The 20,732-nt window shown below is 39.1% G+C and overlaps 2 protein-coding genes and 1 long non-coding RNA gene across 5 annotated transcripts; 1 reads left to right on the top strand and 2 right to left on the bottom strand.

Moving 5' to 3' along the window:
- Positions 1-2,037: 2,037 nt before the first annotated feature.
- LOC112939836 (uncharacterized) lies at positions 2,038-10,535 on the top strand. 3 transcript variants are annotated; one of them, XR_003243675.2, is made up of 5 exons: positions 2,041-2,236; positions 3,780-3,878; positions 9,666-9,769; positions 9,872-10,063; positions 10,166-10,535. It is a non-coding gene; the product is annotated as an uncharacterized lncRNA (long non-coding RNA). The 3 variants fall into 3 exon arrangements; XR_003243674.2 differs by having other exon boundaries at positions 10,169-10,535; XR_010734703.1 differs by lacking the exon at positions 3,780-3,878 and having other exon boundaries at positions 2,038-2,236; positions 10,169-10,535.
- Positions 3,602-8,956, bottom strand: LOC4344407 (zinc transporter ZTP29). The gene is made up of 13 exons (XM_015793662.2): positions 8,690-8,956; positions 8,431-8,489; positions 8,208-8,300; positions 8,053-8,139; positions 7,870-7,966; positions 7,017-7,078; positions 6,442-6,498; positions 6,141-6,181; positions 5,980-6,047; positions 5,708-5,764; positions 5,510-5,627; positions 4,209-4,311; positions 3,602-3,943 (listed from the first exon to the last, which is right to left on the bottom strand). Exons 1-12 carry the CDS (start codon positions 8,751-8,753, stop codon positions 4,266-4,268), a joined length of 849 nt encoding a protein of 282 aa, XP_015649148.1. The 5' UTR covers positions 8,754-8,956; the 3' UTR covers positions 3,602-3,943; positions 4,209-4,265.
- A 426-nt stretch (positions 10,536-10,961) lies between the features above and the next one.
- Positions 10,962-18,231, bottom strand: LOC9272448 (probable E3 ubiquitin ligase SUD1). Its single transcript, XM_015795116.3, has 8 exons — positions 17,403-18,231; positions 16,253-16,849; positions 15,953-16,158; positions 15,570-15,863; positions 13,042-13,199; positions 12,791-12,954; positions 12,562-12,708; positions 10,962-11,631 (listed from the first exon to the last, which is right to left on the bottom strand). The coding sequence occupies exons 1-8, from the start codon at positions 18,132-18,134 to the stop codon at positions 11,245-11,247; spliced, it is 2,685 nt and encodes an 894-aa protein (XP_015650602.1). The 5' UTR covers positions 18,135-18,231; the 3' UTR covers positions 10,962-11,244.
- Between the last annotated feature and the right edge of the window lie 2,501 nt (positions 18,232-20,732).

The raw sequence follows: 20,732 nt of genomic DNA on the forward strand, positions 1-20,732 counted from the left end.
ATATATGCACGTTTTGATATAATAGGGTCAAATACGAAAGGGCAAAAGGGACTATTTGCCCCTCATTTAACACTATTAACTCGTCTTAACGGGATAGGGTCAACTTTTATCTTTGATTTTAAAAATCGGGGTCAAATAAGAAAACTAAAAAAGTAGAGCCTTCAAAACATGATCAAATGAGCAATTTTCCCATAACTTATTGCTTAACCTTTTATATATACTAGAAAAAATGTCCGGGTGATGCAACAGGTAAAGACGGTTTTTCAGCTATTAAGAGTTGAACAATAAACTAAAACATTGAAATCGCTATATATTAGCCCATTCCTTTCTTCCTTTTTAGTCCCAGCCCAGTCCGCTACCTCCCTCCGCTCGGCCTGCCTCTCTTCGACCCAGCTCACATGTGGAGTTGTAGGCCCACCTCGCACATTGCCGCCTTCAACCTCCGGAAGGTAGTCCCATGCCCGTACAATCCAGGAGCCGATCCTTCCCATCAAATTTGATCGAATCTTTCTCGATCTCCTAAAATTGGTTGAGGGCTTTGGATCCACTCGAACTCTTGTTTCCATTTTCCCCAAAATTGGAGCGAATCAAGCATGACGACCGCCCATCATTAGTGACTTTTAAATAGAGATTAAATTCAGCGAATTAAAGCCGAATTAAAAGAGAAAATCATGGGGGAAATGGTGATGGAAGAGTGGGGGAATCGATTTTTGCAATCAATTGGAGGAGGAAACACACGGGGAGGTAGAGACGTGGCGGCAGCGCTAGGGTTCAGCCCGGCGGCGGCTGAGGCAGGGCGCGTGTGGATCGGATAAGAGATAGTAAAAAATATGGAAAAAAAGACCTAACACGTGCGGATCAGGAAGGCACATGAGTCCGAACACTATTATGAATGTGCGACCGACACTACACTACGTAGGTACCTGTGCATGCAGGTGAGGCGTCGATCGGTCCTAAAAACGGCGGCAGCTAGCGAGGAGACCGCGAGGTCGAAAAAAAGGACTTCCCTTACCACGTGTGGTGAAAAAAAACCATTCCGCTTAAAAAACGGCGATAAAAAAATAAACCGACAAACCAAAAGAAAATCGGAATCTCTGGGTATTTTTTTATTAGATACAGATATAAGAAAAGAAATTACAATAATATTTCATAAGTCACTTGAAGTTTCATATTTACCTCATAAACCATTTTATTGCAAATGCCCATTCCGTACTTAGTTTTGTTAAAAAAACACCCCAAGGCACGCGTGCTTAACTGGATCAGTTTGTTTTCGCTAACGTAGAGCCACCACAAGCTAAGCGCTAGCCTAACGTCCAAGTATTTGCGCTAGACTTATTCTTCATGTTTTATTTTTTTCATATAGCAAAACTCAATGCAATATCATTTAAGCTCTCACCAGCAATTCTATGCGTGCAATCTTCCAAAAGTGTCGTGACTATACTCCAAGAAGTATTTGATTTTAGTAAATATCATAAAGCATCTCTATTTAAATCAAATGTGTATAGTAAGTGAGATGGTAGCATGTGTGGGGGCTAAGGTGAGAGGTCTTGAGTTCAAATCTCACATCCACATTTTTTCTTTGACTTGGTATGTATTACCGGTTATTTCAATCGGTATTAAATAAAATCTTTAGTTTTGATTTGCTAACGGTTGTTATAACCGAGATTAATGCGGGTTTTCAACGTAAAACTTTCCGGTTATTTCAATCGGTATTAAAGAAAATCTTAAGTTTCGATTTGCTGGTCACGGTTTTATAACCGGGATTAATGCAGGTTTTTAACATAAAACTTTAGTTTCGATTTGTTGGTTACGATTGGTATAACCGGGATTAATGGGAGCTTTCAACCTATATAAAAGATTCTATAGATACTCTTAACAAAATAGCTTATGACTTACTAGAGGTAAAATATCAACTTTAAGTGACGAAAGAGGTAAAATAGTGATGAGAACCTCTAGATTGGAATCTACCAACAAGCAATTAATTTCCTTTTCCATTTATTTTCCCAATTCTCATTTTTCTTGCCCCCGTGAGTTTCGTTTATTCGTTTTTCCCTTCATCTTCTCTTTTGCTCTCCTTCCTCCTCCCCCTTCTTCTTCCTCCGAATTCGAGCGGAGGACAGAGGCGGCGGCGACCGTGTGGATGGGGCTTAGCAGGCGGCGGCATCGACGGGACGGGGAGGGATCGAGGAGTCGGCTCGCCACCTCGCATTCGCGACCTTCAAATGCAAGCTATGAGGTACTCCTCATCCCTCCCCTCCCCTAGTTGAGGTTAATGTGAATGTTTTCTTTTCATTAGAGCCTCTACTTTTTGCATTGGAACTGCCGAATCTGCTGACTTAGATTAACTTCCGAGTTACACTGATTAGCTAGGTAGATTAGATACTTCGATCATCACGTTGATCGACTCGGCCTGGTGCGCTCACCATCGATTGCCGATCTGAAAAAGAAAGGCTTGGCCTCTCTGTATGTTTGGCCAGAGACATGAAATCTGCAAGCATCACTGTATGTGCTGGCCGTGGACGAGGCATTTTTTTAGAGAAGGGTATTTCTTACATGCCCTCTACGTCCAACCGGATATATGCAGCCATTTAAATTGGGAACTTAGCCCCTCAAACAACCCAATCTGAAATTCGCTCCTATGGAGATTTGAGCTCAGGACCTTAGGATGCTACTTAGGTCACTGCAGCCATTAGGCTACATGAGGTAATGGTCCCTTCCGTGGGCACATCACCCATCCATGGCGATGGTGCTCAGTGATTTGAGTCTTTTGTTTGGGCAAGCGATTTTGAAATGATACTTCTATCCCTCATATACTGTTGTTGTTCACTAGCGCCATGTTAATATCTTAGGGTTTAGGGCAACATGAAAGGGCAAGGAAGAAATAGTTCGGCAGCCCTTTGGTCTATCATTTCCATTGCAAAGAGGCACAACTGAAAAAATGAATCAAACAAATAATCTTGCCGCGCTGGGTTATAGGCTTATAGCCCAAAAGGGCCACTTTGGTTAGACTGGCTTGGCATAGCCACATTATTCTCTGGAGGTCTTTCTTTTTCTCTGAGAACCTCTCTGCAGATGCAAACGGCCCATAATCAGATGAACTTACAGTTACAATCTAAGGAAAATGTCTAAATTTTATTCATATAGTAATATTAGTAGTAATGTTTATCCAAGATAAGGTAACAAAAGAATTTAAGGGGAAAAAAGCTTAAAGAAAGAAAAAAAAAGGAAGAAAAGAGAAATCAACAAAAAGCCTGAATCAGCCAGATCCCTGCTTGCACCTCTGAAATTGAGTGAAAACAATTCTTCGTACTGTATTTTGCTTATGAATATTTTCTAGGTCCATTATGTATCACCCTAGGATGGGTTCTAGAACTAACATGACCTAAACAGGTTCTTTAGTGGTGCTGTAAGTTTGTCTAATAACCTTTTAGTATAGATTCAGCTGTCATCTAATCTTGAAATTTCGGCCTTCTAAATATTACTCTATTTCTCGTGAGTATGGCCTAAATCCATACAGTTTATGTTGCTAAATTAATACTCAATAGCAAGACATTAGATTTCCGTTTTTCGTTAAATAAACTTCAATGTATAGGCTGCCGACTGCCGAAGTGCCATGAGGCACAAATATATTTTTGTAAAGGATAGAATCATATGATTCATCACATGACAATTAATTTATTTACATCATTGAGTAGTATTTTTCTCCTTTTTCAATGAATTACAGTCTCATCCACTATTTACAGATGTGTTGGTCACCTACTTATCTTGTTTTCTGATAGTAAATTTCCTAGAAACATGCACCTGGGGAGAACATTGATGAGGTTCCTTGTTCAAATTTCTACTGTCTACTACTGCTTAAAAGTTAAAACCTTCAGTAGGTATGTCTTTCCAACCAACATCATTAAATGCGATGCTCCAGTTTGGTTATGTTGGCTTGGCAATTCTGTGATGGAATATAGAGGCAAAATGATTAATTTGTCTTCCCCTCCTATTGTCTTGATTGGCAAGAAGATGCATAAAATAATTAATGCAGAACCTTACTGATGCTTTATAAATGAAAGAAGTTAAGTTTAAATGGCAGTCACTGTCAGGTCAAAATATACTTGTTTCTTTCTAGTAAATTTGAAATCATTTTTTTAAAAAAGGACCAATGAAACTTAAATATACATCCTCTGCAGCAATAGTAATTCCAAGAAAAGGTGAGATACCTTAGCGCAAAGTCCATGATGAAATACTCTTGTCCACATCAGAATTCAACTCAAATGTTATGCACCCATCTCCTTTGGAAGACTAATATCTAGGAAGTGCAAGCTGCAAAATACAAGTGAGCTATAAATTGGAAATGTAGACATTTATCAATATTTATATGCTGTAATCACATTAAGGAAATACAGCTGATATAATTGTCACAAAGCTGCAGGGAAATTCATGGACGAATCCATGAGACCTTGAGGCTCATAGCAGATGTAGCCATGCCCATGAAGCTTTCCAATCATCTAGATGCAATGCAAGGAGACAGCAGAGGGCCAAGCAAGAATGCTGAGCTAGGCAGCTAGCTTCCATGGCTGCCTAAGCTGAGGGTTTAAATTATTTGAAAATTAGCTGTTTCCTTATAAAGTTATGCTTGGGGGATAACAATAAAGTCTATCAATGGAGACTCCCTATCTCCAGCTTTGATTTGTCATTGATATGCTCTATATAAAGGAGGTTTATCATCTCCCTCTGAGTGTGCAAGTAATAATAATGAATTAAAAAGTTCATAATCTAGCTTATTCCTCTCCACTAAGCCCCGTCCCTTTGTTCTCTTTGATCTTTCTCCCTCAAGCCATGTTGCATGTCCTCTTCTGATAGTTGTTGCCCATTCTTGAAGTAGGCTCATGATATAATAACATTCATTACATTATATTACAATCTTCCAAAAACAGTTCATTGAATTTAAGATCTTATACACCATGTATTTCTAAATACTTTGCTGATTTTGACTGGAAATTTTGTGTTAATAACTCCTGATCCATATATACATACATACCATATTGGCCTACTGTGACACCTAGGGTCCGTGTCAAATAAGCCATGCACTTACACCAACTTTGCTTAGTATTTTCATCCTTGTTTCACTTGTTAAAATTGTTAACTCTGGGGTATGGTACTCTTGGGCTTATATGTTGGTCACTGCTGCAGTGCTGCTAAGTGATGTGGAACTAATCCATATGTGTCCATCCTCATGCGCTCATGCCTGCCTTAGCGAATGTGCACCCCCTATGCCATAACCCAAATTTTGAACGCAATATTTTGTTATAACCAATCTCTGCTAAATATTTCTTGCTAAATCAGCCACATTGACCAACATCTATCAAATTATTTTTTTTCTGTCCAAGGTGCGGTAGGTATCTTGGGTGGCCGAAATAAGTATCGCGGTCATATTATTGAACAGAAAAATTATAAACCGGTACTGGTAGTGTCTTATGTAAAATTAATTGTTCACCGCAGTAGTAAGACTGTAACACACCTCATGGACATAAAAGCCATGCCAACAAATACAGCCTTCACAGCATCCTTGCGTCCTGCGTATTCAAATGCTATTGGTAGCATTTCATATAACGTTAGAAACGCCATGACCCCTCCCACTGTGCAAAGAAAATTTATGAAACTATTAAACACTTAAGTTGAGCTATTTTTCAAAATAAATTTCTGTTAATTTGGTTACCTAATCCAAGTAGGCCTTCCAATATTTCAGGATTCAAGTTGCTTGGGAATAGGTATGCTGCAAGAAACTTACATTTCATATGCATTATTTGAATACATAGAATGATGGCAATAGAATGAAGTGTATGAACTCAGCCTGTCAATGTTAGTATTTCTGGTTATAGTTAATATGGAAGTGTTAAAATTTAAGAACACATCTAGTTTTGGTAATTGGTAACATCTATGTGCACAAATCACGTATTATTGTGCAATAATTTAAATCAGTGAACCTACCTACGATAATTACACCTAGTGGCTCTGCAAAACCAGATAGCGTCGCTAGTTTGAAGGCTTGCCATTTGCTGCATCAGACGTGACAAACATAATTTTACTAGAACTGCAGGGCTATTTTTTTCAGAAGTACAACAGGTCTACTTAAATATATTAACTAGTACCTGCAAGTGGCAAAGTACGCAGGGAGAGCTACTGAAATACCCTGCACGTGAACAAAATATCGATAACTATTAGAGTATTCAATTGGTCTTAACAGGGTGGTGGGAGAAAATATAATTACACTCCATTTGCAATTAGCTCTACAAATTCATGAAAGTATAATATTGTGTATCTTCAATGCAAAATTACAGTGGCCATGGGCAAAAAAGAGGGGATGGGCGGATGGGTGAGAAGACACTTCCCAATTTCAACACCTATTCTCAAGTCCCACTTCCACCCAAAAGGCGCCACAAAGTCAATTACCTCTGGGATGTAGTGTAGAGCTATAGCAAGAGACAAGTTAAGGCCAACACGGAAGCCCTGAAAAGCAGATAAGATTAATTAACTTTATCATAAGCCTTTACTATTCAATTTCTGGTTACATATTCAAATATATTGGTGATGTTATACACTAAATGAACATGTGTCTGGATAAAATGCATGTCAACATTAGCATGCAAGGTATCCTTTACACACTATCCATTTATGAAAATACTAGAGAGACTAAAAATACTTATCAATAAAATAGAGTGGGCTGTAGTCAATATGGATAATATGAGAAAGGTACATGGAAAATAATATCTACTACAATGCATATAATTGTAAAGGTACATACATGAATAGTTTTTGTACCATATTTACTATTTAATTGTTGAATGTTTGTTCAACTTAACACAAAGATGAATATATACAGCTTGTTTGTTTAATTATGTTGTACTTGGTTATATATTTTCTTCCATGCCTCAAAAGCCTTTGGCCATCATTGAGAAACTTTGTTGGGCATAGTGACAACACTGAATAAGTTATTATAAATATTGAAAACAGTAAGAAAAAAATACCTTTGTGGTTCCAAGAAATGCCGCAGTACCCACAGGGAAGTTTTGCAAACTCACACCAGCAACTGTTGATATGAACAATTGAACATTTTGTTCATAAGTGCAACCATTAAAACCAAACAAACATGCAGGAAAAGGGCATACAGTTAGTTGTGTATGCATATATTTTACTTATATGTCATTTCTTTCACTGTGTAAAATTATGTGTACTTGAATCCAAGCTATTTAAATAGAAATCAATTGTTGTACTGAACAAGTTGTGAAATATCATTTTCTGTATTAACGGCTAAACAAACTACTAATTTTGAGTTGCCTCTAGATGTTCAATACTTCAATCTGAGCTGTTGTTTATATAAAGCTACATGTTACTCTTTTTTCTTTTTCTTATCCAATAAGCTACAGATTTTTTTATGCTGAATATTAGCAATCATACTCTTATGAATAATTAAGAGTCAATATGTTGGAGTTCAGAACTAAAATGTTAGTTATATATATAATGCAATCCAGAAATATGTCATCTGTGTGTTGTTAGAAAACTGGAAAATGTTATGATATATTCATCATTATTAAGTATATCTTAATGTAGGTTAAATATTATAATTTTATTGAATAAGTACATCTTAATCTTGGTTCAATAAGTATACATCTTAATTTAGGTTCAACATTAAAATTTTATTTGCTTTCATGCTATAAATTGTTGTGACTCACAAGGTTGGCTGTATATAAATGTGTCAAAGTGTTGATGCAATCAATTCATAGTTTGCTAGGATGGCATCAACAATAAATGTACAATTAGTTTATTATAGCATATTCTTTATCAAGCTATTAAAATACATAAGGTACATTTTGGACTTACCTATTGCTGTGACAACGACACTAAAGATTACTCTTCGGCGGTGTCTCATCATAAGTTCCTTCCCTGCTATGTTGTTATTACCAGTCTTATTTTCCAACTAAAAAATAGAATGGTGAATCCTATATTAGTTTCTGAGCCAAGGCTAACTGAAATTGGCTAGCGAACTAAGTTGAGAGGTTATACATGTTTGTCATTCTCATCTGCTAAATTGCAATCTGGTTCAGGGAAAACCTCAGCAATAGTGGAAAACAGGAGTGCCCCAGCAAAAAACTGCAATGCATAAGCTAATTAGACAAGAAGAGGTTACAGTTCCTTGACTTTTTATTGGTTACTCTCACCCAAAGGTTTCCTTTTAGAAAACCAATCGCGTTGACAGCATCATAAGCCAAGTCAAAGAAAGACATGCTTAACATGAGCCCAGTAGCAAAACCCTAAAAAACAGTATGTAAAAATGTTAGATTTGTGCAAAGATGAGCTTATGTTGTTTTATGAGCTTGCCCATAGTGCAAATATGAACTGGTGTTGTTTGACCGTAATACATAATACATAGCTGTACTCTACCTGTAACATCCCGAGTGTTTTGTTGTTTGGGGCACAGTTTAGTATAGCCAGCAATGCACCTGATGAAATAGTACACAGCTATTACGGGAGTAGGAAGGTGATGGCTATCGAGAGGTATAACATACTCATTCAATTACTACAAAATTGATCCCAAAATAATTCAAGAGAAAATACCATAAAAGTCCAATTGAGGTACAAAATTGCATGGCTGTGCATACAGCTAAGAAAAATGAGTGATGGGAAGTGCATATATGCATACCAAGAGAGGTGCTAAGGCCACCAATAAGGGACAGAGCGAGAGCAACAACAACTTTGGGATCCATGTGTATATCTGTTGATTGATGGATTTATCTCTCCCTGTATATGTGAGCTTTGGCGTCTACAGCAACTATGGGAGGAAAATGAATGTATGCTGTTACTAGAAGAACCAGTAGTACTAATGATAGTGAGGATGGACGGATGTGAAAGGTAAAGTAATAACTTCTGTTGTGGTGATGGAGATGGATGCACCATTATAAACAAGCGAGGCTGGGTGGCTATGACGTTACATAGTTATGGATCTTGTTTTATAGTTGATCATGTATATTAACGGCTAATCAGTTGATTTTAATATGAAAAGTAGAGAGGGGGGTGATCAAGTGGAGCATGGGATAACTACTGGGTGATGCATTAGTTCAGCTAAGTTGAGCGGGGCACGTTTGGAATGACTTGGCACATGCTTGCTTGCTAACTTATGTAATTCGTGGGTATCCTCATAGTTAAGCTATGTTTCACTTGAGGTATGCCTGCAGGTAAGGTAATTTCTGCTAGCTTTCTTGTAAAGATGGGAAGGTATGTAGCTAGGGCTGAGTTTGGGAACTCCAAGCCTCTTTTAGTAAATAGTAGAGAGATATTTATTTAATTCCTGAAAAATTGTGTGAAGTGAGAGTTACTAGTAGTGCCTGCAGGTGATATATGGCATAAGTAACCCAACAGGTGACAAGTAACCCCCGTTATTCTTGTAATGTATTATGCTCTTCCAATGCAATTTGTTGCTTCATCTTGGGCCCCCTGTGTACTCATCCTTGGTAGAAAAACAGAGCTTACAAACTTGGGAGTTCAAAATAGCCAAAAAAAAACTTAGCTAGCTAGGTGAAAGTAATGCTTAATTAATATTTTTTGTGTATTGTCCTCTTGCAAAGTTGATGTGCACAGGCAACTGCATCAGATCTATAACATACCCTACCATATTACAGTGAAACGGAGGAGATCTCAGGGAATGGCTGAAGTTGCATTGGACCAATCTTGGTCCGACAAGCCTCCAAGACAAACTTGGATTCAATTTCGTTCTGGCAGATCGGTAAGGTGACAGATATACTGTATTTGTCTTTTATGTGCCGCTTGCGTTATGGTATGATTGAACAGAATAATTCGTGTCACAAATCGATGTTTAATCCTGCAGGTATGAATGCCATCCTCGCAAGCATTGCGCAAGTTGATAGTGGTGATATTCTTGAAAAGAAAAAATCGATAGTGGTAATGAGAAAAGCACAGGAGGAGGACAAGAGGACAAGTGAGGCGGCAAGCTAAGAAGACGGTGGCTTGGCGTGCTTGGCGTAATCTAACTTGATTACCAGGCAGAGGCAGACAAACAGTGAGTGCATCATAGTATACATGAGCTCTATATATATATACTTAATTTGCAGCCATTTTTTTCCTTCTTGTGCGTGCCTTTATTTATGTCTGCTTTGGTCAGCAGCTGGATTCTAGCTCGATGGAAGATGTTCCTGCCACATGTGCATGCATTCATGCTGGCTTAAGGAAATTATTCAGGGAGACATGATGCCCAAGCAAGAAGATCGAGGGCAGGGCTGCTCCAGATGAGATCATCAGCCGCAGCTACACCTCTACCTCTGCTTCTTGTTTTCCTCTACCTGTAGGCTGTAGCAACAACAAGTTTTCCTCTACCCCTCTGCTTCTTGTTTAGCAACAACAATAGTACTACTGCTCTGCTTCCTGTGTGTCATCTGCATCAATGATCTGTGATGATCTATTGGATGTATCTCAGTATCTGTGCTTATAGCTTTCCACCATCGAATCGAACATGCACGACTCATTTTCTGGTATTTCTCAGTCAAATTTCTTTAAATTTGATCAAATTTATAAAAGAAAAACATAGCAATATTTTCAGTACAAAACAAACATACTATGAGAATGTATTATATTTATTTGATGTTAGATTTAATAAAATTAATATGATATTGTAGATGTATTAGTACTATGCAATTTTAGTTTGTTTTCTACAGAGTATTAATATTTTCATTTAGAGAGTAGCCCACGTGGTTGTCAAGGTCGCATATCTTACGCTTCGTGTAATTAATTAACTGCTGATAACATCAAACAAAATTGAACGGAGCTTTCTTTTCTACTCCATTTTCCCTCCCTGTTTCATACCGTAAGACGCTCTTTTAGTATGAGTAAGTTTATAGAAGATTAGACAAGATGCCTATTGATATAGCTTCATAAGCATGCATATTAATGGGTGGTGAAACTGAAAGAAATAAAAATGCAAATTCTCATAGAAGATTGCATCCATATTTACAATTTCCGTCAGCGGAAAATCTTTCTGGGATCTCAGCGTGTTCTTGTTGACGGTAATACCACCAAGATATTTCCATCATTTTCAACTACTGTTAATATCAGTCACTAAACATATATATATATATATCCTATATGAACTGCAGGCAATTAGCTATATATCCTCGATCGTTTAAACGGTGTATTAACTACTACGAGAAACGGTGTTCTGTTGCCTCAAAAAGAAACAAACGGTCTTCAGCTATTGTCAACGTAGTTTTGCAACCTCTGCCCAATAAGATAGCGCTCGTCCCTGATAGAATCATGGAGTTTAACCAGGACCTTGCAGAATACCTTGGCTAGATCATACAGCACACACAAGGCAAAGCCGCCTAACCATGCAAAACGGTATACTGTTAAGTTCACAGCATCAGGGTAGCCAAAGTTTGGGAAGACACCCTTCGCAAGCGCATATGGGACACAGAGAGCAGTCAGAAGCTTCAAGGTGATAGGCATCAATACATCTTGTAAGACCCACAATGCCCTCAGCCCCGAAAACCCGTCCTCTCTTGCCCGAGTAAGCTTCCAGTCCCACCTTTCATCAATGAAATACACCAGGAAAGGTGTGACCGTTGTCCAATGAACCTATAATAATAAAAACCCACCTAGTTACTTTTCTCCACAAAATGAACCTCATTATGAAATGAACTAAAACTCAACAAATAATGCAGACAATATTGACAGTAGGGATGAAATATTGACAATAATGTAATTATATGTTGGGATGATGTCAGAATAAGGATGGGCTAGAGTAAGTTGAATGAAAGGGTTATTGACATATCGATATTGTTAATGTCTGCTTATATTGCATACAGAATGATTTATAACCATGACATATTTCCAATTCACCTACTACTTAGTAGTGACATATGTCAAAGCCAGAACTTGGAAGTGGCATATCCAAGAATTAAGAACCTTATGGTGGCATGGAACTAAACAACCCAAAAATAATAATAAGGGTAAATTTCACTTTGGGTCACCTTTTATCACCGAAGTTTCGCTTTGTACCACCCTTTAACCAATGTTTTCACTTTGGACCGGGTAATTTTACCTTTGATGCACTTTGAACCACCACAACTCTCTACTCAAGCATATGAATGATTTCAAGTATGCCGGCTCCTACTCATCAATGAACTTCTACAGTTGTATGTAGAACATTTCTTTGACATATGACAAGTTGGATGCAGATGGGTAAAAGAGTTAGCGGTGGTCCAAAGTGCCACAAAGGTAATATTACCCAATCTAAAGTGAAAACATCAGGTAAAGGGTAGTCCAAAGCGAAACATCGGTAATAAAATGTGGCCCAAAGTGAGCTGCAAACAAACCTTTTGAAGCGAGATAGACTAAATTATACTAATATTGTTTTTGTAATTTGGTGCGGCATCAAGCAAAGGCGGGATTTTGCAAATGGACCCAAAAAAAATAGTTGATATGATTTCGCTGAAATAGGTGCATAGAGGAAAGCAATATAATAAGCTATAAGGCCAGGAGAGCAAAACAAATTTTCAAACTTACCAACTTCACCCAGAACTTCAGCAGTAGCAGCCCTAGGAACCAAGTACAGAAGAGGTCGATAACGAACATGCCATTGGCAGTCACGAGGAAGGGTGATATAAGTAGAAAATTAACCAGCAGACCAATCAGAAGGGGGATTATGACAATCTGACAGCAGAGAGATTTAAGTCAATGAACCATGAGGCATAATCAGGAAATACAAAGGAACCACCTCAAATAGACTGCTCACCCATATGAACAGCAGTGGAGAACCCTTCAAAGCAGTTATACCCCACTTGTAGATAACGGAAGCCAGAAGGTGTGTTCTCCCAGAAGCCATGTAGACAAATAAATCTCGAGAGGCGGCAATGATAGTTGATATGATGCAAAATCCAATGGCAAAAGCAAACAGATCTAAGAGAAAACATTTTGTAAGTTGACAACAAATATTTACTTGATTAACAGAAGGAAGTCATATGATCATCTGTGAACAGGCATTACCATTGTACTTCAATCCACCTGCTATTGGCAACTTAGGGATGACAAACAACAATGCACGGCCAATAGAGACTGGGACAATAAGCACAGCAGAATTGAATATCACAAGAGTTGACGATGAGAGCACTACAAGTAGAATCAGGCGAACCGCAGCAAATCTCCTGGTACAGAGTGCAAAAAAAGTAACATTTATGTTTTCGGTCAAGCTCTCTTGGTTTGCCAACGAAAAAAGAGAACTATTATTTGAATGGTAAAATAGTAGCCAGGCAGCCGAGAATAGCAAGCTAACAAGTCAGACAGCAAAACCTTATTTTAATATTAGTTAATTCAGTTTTACGAGTTCAAGGATAAGATATGCAACTTTCTACTTCTGGGACCTGTGCAGGTTTAGCGATCAATAGCTCTGGGACTTATGCAAGCATAGAGAATTAGAGGCCAACAGTGCAATTTACTCTTTCTTTGATATCTATTTGATCTGCATGCCAACTGAAAACTGCAAATGATTATCTTTAGTAATGAAGGATCAGACTGTCAATTCAACCAAAAGAATGGTCAGACTGTCAAAATGTTACCGCTGAATAAATACACACTACATAGAACAAAAAAAGTATAAACGTCCTATGATGAGACGCATACTTTGGCGAGAGGTACTGAGATGGATTATCCCTTTAAAGGCAAAATGGAGCAAATGGAACACATGCCAACACTACTGACTACCCACCACCCACCAGGCTGCAAGAATACTAAGGAAACAGGGTATAATTAATTTTTCAAGAAAGAAATTCAAAATAGAAATAAACAAATCATATTAGAAATCTAAGCCTTACCAGCAACATAGTAAGATGAACTGTCAAGAGCGAGCTATCGAAAAAAATAAGAAGCTTATTATGTTCGCAAGAAGAAAGAGAAGCACATATAATGTATGCTCGATAAGAGAGTGTAAGATGTAGCATGGCCTCTTGAGAAAAATAAAAGCACCATATCTCCTTTTAACATTCCAATCATAGATTCCTTTCTCTTTATTAAATCTGTACCTCGATTCACTTTTATAGGGCATATTTTTTTCACCCATAGAACAAAAAGATGAATATAACTAAGATACCCTTCGTGCAGTGGCGAAGCCAGGATTTGCTCTTGAGGGGGGGGTCAATTTGAGCTATATATTGAGTGAAAATGATCGAACCATAAAAAATTGCATCACAATACATGTAAAATAAAAGTATTTTATGTGGATAGCAAAAGAATATTTCCGTGACTATTATTTATAATTGGCTGCATATATTATTTTTAAATATTTTAGTATTCTAAATTAAAGTGAAGAGGTAAATGAATTGAGGCTAATGTAGAAATAGATATTAGCAGTTAACAACGATATGAGGGCATTAGAACAGCCAAGCCGTTTAAATTAATGCCATTGCATTTCCATGTATTAGCTTGGTGTAGGAGCATGCAAAAACCATCTACCCAAAGTGCAGGATGCAGTAATCAACTAATTATCATGGAAAAAGGCGTATATCTCCTAGTTTGTTTAGGCATGCAAACACAGTTAGTGTTGAAAGCTTGAATGCCTACACCAAAGTGCTTCAACTAATCACGTAATTAGAGAGATAATTAGCAGGTCATAAACAGATAATGCATCATTGGGAGAGGCCAGGACTCCCTCCGCCTCTCCCTGTCTTCACCCCTGCCTACTTGGTACCTCTAAAAACTGTACTTATTGATATCGTGAAACCTAGTTATGTGCAGTGTACCTCTAAGCACACAGTGAACAATAAGAAACCAACTGCAGAAAGTAACAAAAAATATCCCGACCATGCTTATATTGCTTAACTTCAGTTAAAGTCCATGTCTCCCTGTTTGTCATGGAATAGTGCAGAATGAGTAAGATTCTGACCAGGAAATCTAAAAGAACTGGCAATGATGCTTGCAATATTTCACGAAATAGGTGAATGCATAATATGCAGATAAATCGCATCATAGATATTTTCAATTTGGATCCTTGGAAAGGTCTTAGTTTAAATTAGATACTGCAGCTAGAACAATGTAACTTAAATATGCCACCATCGATGTTGATTTAAAATGCAAATGGATTTAGGATATACATTATAAAACTATCATACAATTATTTTAGGGTTGAGTATATACGCACACTGTGAGTATTATACTCCCTATGTTTCTAAATACTTGCACTATTGAGTCTTGACTGAAATATTGTTTCTAAATACTTAGCATGCTTACAACTCCTAGATAAACTTTACCACATTTTACGTGCTCGACATATATTGGAGGATACTTTTGTTCACTCCCACAAAAGAACCATTGCCTAGTTATGTGCACTTAATGAAAATGGAGGGTGTACGCGAATAGGCGAATCTGATTGAAATGGAAGTGAATGCAATCAGGCTAAATGGAAAATTCCTGAATGAGCAAGCATACAGGCACTAACCTATATCAAGCCACAAATTTGGAGAGAGGAAGAGAGTAGGAGAGAGAGAGAGCATTGAGTGTCATGGTGGTGCCAGTAGTGTTACCTTTTGTACTCATCTTCAGAAGTGCTACCATGGTGGAATTTTCGTGTGGAACCATTTCCATCCTCGCATTCACCATCTCCAGCAGACCAGGCAATCAATAAATCAAGCAGACCAAGAACACGTCTAGTGGTGGCAGACCAATACAGCAGTAACTTCTGCAATAGTGGACCAGGCTGAAGGTATTTGAGTGTATTGCAGATGAGAAACCTCAGAAGAAGGGCACCAGAAAGTAACTCTGCATAGTTCCGTGGTGCTTGCCAAAATGCTGATCCCTTAGTAGGAGGATCAAAGTAGCTGCAATTCAAGATATTAAAATAAATGTGGAGAATTGCCCAAGACTGGCAGATACATCTTGTAACGAAGCACATGAGTGGAATGCTTACGTTATATCTAATGGGAACACCTTAGGTGCCAATTGGCCAGCAATTTGAACAGGAACAAGAATGACCATAGCAACATCTACAGCACTGACAAAAAGACCAGGTAGCAGCTTTAAAGAAAATTTGTAGAATGGTTCGCGGAAGAGCTGTATCAAGCTTTCTTCTCCAGAAAAGTGGACAAAGGGAATAGTAACTCCTGGACCCAATACCTAATAATAGAAAAAAATAAGACATCACTTGCTACTAATAGTTTTGGATCATAGATACCGCACGTGCTAATTGAGATGGTGAGATGATAGATACCAGACAAAGAGGACTGGAAAATATTGAGAGTAACATCAAATAGATGCATCCAATGAGCCAATGAAGAGCAGTAGAAGCAAAAGATGAGGCAAATAGAAGTTCAAGCTTCTGATATATTGTTTCACCAAACAATTGTGAAGCACAGATATCAACTGACCAGCCAAAGAACAACGGCCATATTGCAATCACATTAATGAGATTAACTGAAATATTGGCAACGGTGACTAGATTTATGATCCCTCTGAAGAACAGTCGCAAGAAAGACAATGCCATCTGGACCATTACATGTATACCAGGCAACCTTCTAAGAGGGCTGAATAGTCTGTACATTCCATTGGTCAAGACCTTGAAGAAAACTGCAATTGTGAGGTGTTCTCCCCTCGAGTACTGGTCGAAAGTATGAAACCCAGTGAAAAGTACACCCAGTGAAAAGATAAATCCATATCCAACTAAAAGGATAGAAGATGTTGAAGTGTAGGAGTGGACTCTATCCATATTTCCAAAACTGAAGCACGATGTGCAGAATAGGATTATCCGCCCCAGTGAGAAGGGGATAAAACCAAAAACACAAGCAAGCATCACATCAAGAAGTACCACCTGATAAGAGTAAGACAACATATTGTTAGAATTTTTCAGGAAATAAGTAAAGAAAGAAAGGGAAGAATTCATTAAACCATAGGTAAAGCCAGCATAGAATTAGAACAACTTCAATAGCAAAACAACTAAAAAAGGACCTAAAATAACAAGCTTAGGTATGCTTGGTATCATAACCTGAAGAAATCCTACACCTATACAGTACCACCGGTGTATATAGCCAATCAGATGGACAGCCTCATGATCTACTGCAGTGTGAAAAAGAAGTGAGCACCATCCCATACACTAGGACAGAAAAACCCATAAGAATAATCATGACTGCTATTCCTGGCAATACCCTGGTCCATAAGCTTTGGAAAATCAGCAAAAAAAACATGGTATAGGTAGGTGTGGTAATAAATTGTAGTTTCAGAATAGATTTAAAACAGCATAGGTGTTTGACTGCTATATTAGCTTATAATAAGAAACGAGCATATATAACTACATATAGTGAGATGAGATGAGATGGAATTAATGGAAGGAAGTGGAGTATATAAGTAAGAGATATAGTATATACCATCAAGGAAGCTTCAACGGTATGTAGCGCAATGACTTGCAAACTATCCAAGCCTCCAAACCTTCGGTCGAGACGAGTTTCCAGGCGAGCAATCCAGAGTGCAAAGGGAGCAAGAGCATGGGCAGCAAATCTGGCAAGGGGATTGAGGTCCCTGAAGTGGGGGAGGTCCCGGAGAAAGGCTCTTCTGATAGAAACACAGGCGAAGACGGCGTCGGGAGAAGGCATAAGGCCATAGAGGGGGGCGCCATGTCCATGAGCATGAGCGAAGATCCGGAGGGAGAGCAGGTGGCGCACCCGAGCAAAGCTCCTAGCAAGAGCGAGGCGCCATATCCAGAGGGTGGTGAAGGGCATGACGAATTCCCAGATGTACATGGCGGCGAGGAGGGAGAGGAGGAGGAAGAACCAGCCCATGAGCTTGTTGGCGAGGCCGAGCATGAACTCGGACAAGGGGAGCCTTGCAGGAGCATTCGCGGCGTAGAGAGGGCAGGTGGAGATGAGGCGCTTGCAAACCTCGCAGTGGGAGGTGCGGCGGGTGGCGAGCCATCGGAGGAGGCAGTCGTCGTGGACGAAGCGGATGGACCCACGGCAGGCGCAGGGGTGCCGCAGGGGGCGCCCCGCCTCCGCAGGGACGCGGCAGATGCGGCACTGCTCCTCCTCCTCCTCCTCCTCCTCCTCGCCGTACGCCGGGGAGATCGCCGTCTCTGACCCTAACGGCGGAGGCGGAGAGGCCATTGTTGCTTCCTCTCTTCGCGGCCGGCAGCGCCTGCCACCTCCACGGCTCCTCTGTTGCCCTTGCTGCTGCAGCCTTTTTTTTCTCTCTTTCCTTCCTCTTTTCTTTCCTTTTCTTTTCTTTCTTTTTTTCTCAACAAAAACTGAGATAAGAGGAATGGACAAAAAATAATAATAATAAATTAGGGTATACGGGTCCCAATGTTGCCTCCAGTGCAGGCCCGATCTTCATCTAGATGATTGCCATTGATCCCCACATCACCTATGTAGTAATAATCATATGAAGCGGGTAGAGATGGTAACGAGAAAACCTCCGTCAGAAGTCATCTCCACGTCTCCATCCACGTTGTGCTAAAAATTCACCGTCCGTCCTCACCCCCGCCAACTACCATGGGGCTACATTTTTTCCATCCTCGACGTTTCTCTATCCCCGCTTATGGAGTAGAGAGAAGGGACTACAAATCTAAATATTTTAAAAACAGGATCAGTTTAAGGATAGAGGTAGCATGTTATTAAAGTGCGATTGGAAATGATTAGCCTATCTTAAATAATAAGAACAAACATATAACAATCGAATAACGCCACACATGAATAAGCTAGTCTAAATGGAGAAACTTTAATGTGGAAAATAGTAAACCCAAGCTTAGGCCTAATAAATTTTGAGCACTCCATGAGAAGGCACGAACCACGATTGGAAATGATTAACCTACCTCGAATAATAAGAACAAACATAAAACAATCGAATAACGCCACACACATATAAGCTAGTCTAAATGGAGAAACTTTAACGTGGAAAATAGTAAACCCAGGCTTAGGCCTAATAGATTTTGAGTGCTCCATGAGAAGGCACGAACCAAAATAGAATTTTTCAAGGAACTCGCGCAACATAAAACTTTAATAATATAACGTATCTTACGTGTAATCAGAAGAGAATATGAGAGTACAACATTCTATGATATGTTGCCGTGTCTAATAAGGAAACTCATATATCATTGTGCTAATACACTCCCATAAACGACAAAGAAAATAACCCATCGCGTAGGAAAATAATACTCCTACACAAACAGCTTGATATGTAGAACTGAGCACTTTGTGAAGTTTTAGCTTAAGACAAACATATGGTGTAAAACAATATAGTTTAATTTGGACGATGGCTCATCATGTCATATATCTTTAAAAGAAAGAGTAAATTGCACCTTTGGGCTACATATAGTTACCTACGTTTAGGTAGCTTGTGTTTTCACTTTAGGAAAAGTAATATTGCTTTGTGTTGCACTTGGATTGACTTATCCTCCTAGTATCTCCAACTCTTTCTTCTCCACCATGACTCCTTGTCGGCCACAGTGTCTATACGGTACAATGCTCTAGTATGCTAGCCCCTTGCTCCCCCCTCGTTATTTCCTGCTCAACCTAGAGCCCCGCTGGTGCTTGCCCCTCTCAAGCTCGATCTCCGCACACATGTTTTCCACCAGTGTTGGCGTCTAGCAAAGCTAGAGCACTAGGTGGCAGAGGCAACACATACTTGAGGTTGGCTATCACCACCTCCATCTTTGCAGTCACACGACGATCCCCACTGAAAGCTCTTCTATATCGTTTGGTGCATGAGCCTGACCAAGAGGCTAGTAGTTCTAGTTGAATATGAATTTAACGTTGATATTGATATTAATATTTGTTTTGTGCTTCACATGAATTATGTTGTGAGAATTGATAAACTTCAATCAATAGATACTTCTTTCTCAACCATGTCTCCATCTCTCAAATGTCAATCAAGGCGCATGGAGACGGTAGGAAATGACAAGACATGTTCCGACACAGTAGTTACGAGTGACACAAAGTAGTCCTTTGCTTCCCGCGGCTGAGGCGGGAGCATGCAACGTCGTGCAAAGAGAGGAGAGGAATGAGGAGGAAGAAGATCATGGCGGCTGACGTATGGAGCCACTGGTTCAAACTGCAAAGATTATTTTTAACAAAAAATCTGATCCAAAATAAAAATTCCTGTCAATGCCTAGCCCAACATACGACTTTGAGGTATTTTGAAGTGATGATTCATGTTTACAATTTTTAATATCATCAATCAACGGCTGTGTTTAGTTCCCTTCAAACTTCTAACTTTTTCGTCACATCAAATATTTGGACACTTGCATTGAGCATTAAATATGGACGAAAAAACCAATTGCACGGTTTGCGTGTAAATTGCGAGACGAATCTTTTGAGCCTAATTACGCCATGATTTGATAATGTGGTGCTACAGTAAACATTTGCTAATAACGGATTAATTAGGCTTAGTAGATTCGTCTCGCAGTTTACAGATGGAATCTGTAATTTGTTTTGTTATTAGTCTACATTTAATACTTCAAATGTGTGTACATATATGTCTTCAAATGTGTGTACATATATGTCAGTTTTTTTTTTTGCCAAAACAACTGAACACGGCCAATATAAGAGTATGTATGCAGTAGATGTTGTGGTATCGTCCCGTCCGTCCCGATGAGATCAGACGGCTGGTGGGGCGGGCAGCGTGCTCCTCCTGATCCTTGTTCATTTCTCTCTCTATCTAAGTCTAGGTTTAAACGGGGAGGGGGAGGAGTATGAGAGAAGAAC

Source organism: Oryza sativa, chromosome 8 (assembly GCF_034140825.1).
Source record: "Oryza sativa Japonica Group chromosome 8, ASM3414082v1".
In the NCBI taxonomy this organism is placed as follows: Eukaryota; Viridiplantae; Streptophyta; class Magnoliopsida; order Poales; family Poaceae; genus Oryza; species Oryza sativa.

Bases quoted from the DNA above. Each gene is read 5' to 3' on its own strand.
- LOC9272448 (XM_015795116.3), bottom strand. From the start codon at position 18,134: ATGGCCTCTCCGCCTCCGCCGTTAGGGTCAGAGACGGCGATCTCCCCG. The intron at 16,159-16,252 runs GTATCTATCATC...TTCTATTATTAG, and splicing joins TTTCCAGTCCTCTTTGTCTG to GTATTGGGTCCAGGAGTTAC. The intron at 12,955-13,041 runs GTAATGCCTGTT...GTTTTCTCTTAG, and splicing joins AGGTGGATTGAAGTACAATG to ATCTGTTTGCTTTTGCCATT.
- LOC4344407 (XM_015793662.2), bottom strand. From the start codon at position 8,753: ATGGATCCCAAAGTTGTTGTTGCTCTCGCTCTGTCCCTTATTGGTGGC. The intron at 7,967-8,052 runs GTATAACCTCTC...TCTATTTTTTAG, and splicing joins CAGATGAGAATGACAAACAT to TTGGAAAATAAGACTGGTAA. The intron at 6,182-6,441 runs GTAATTGACTTT...GTTCACGTGCAG, and splicing joins CTCTACACTACATCCCAGAG to GGTATTTCAGTAGCTCTCCC.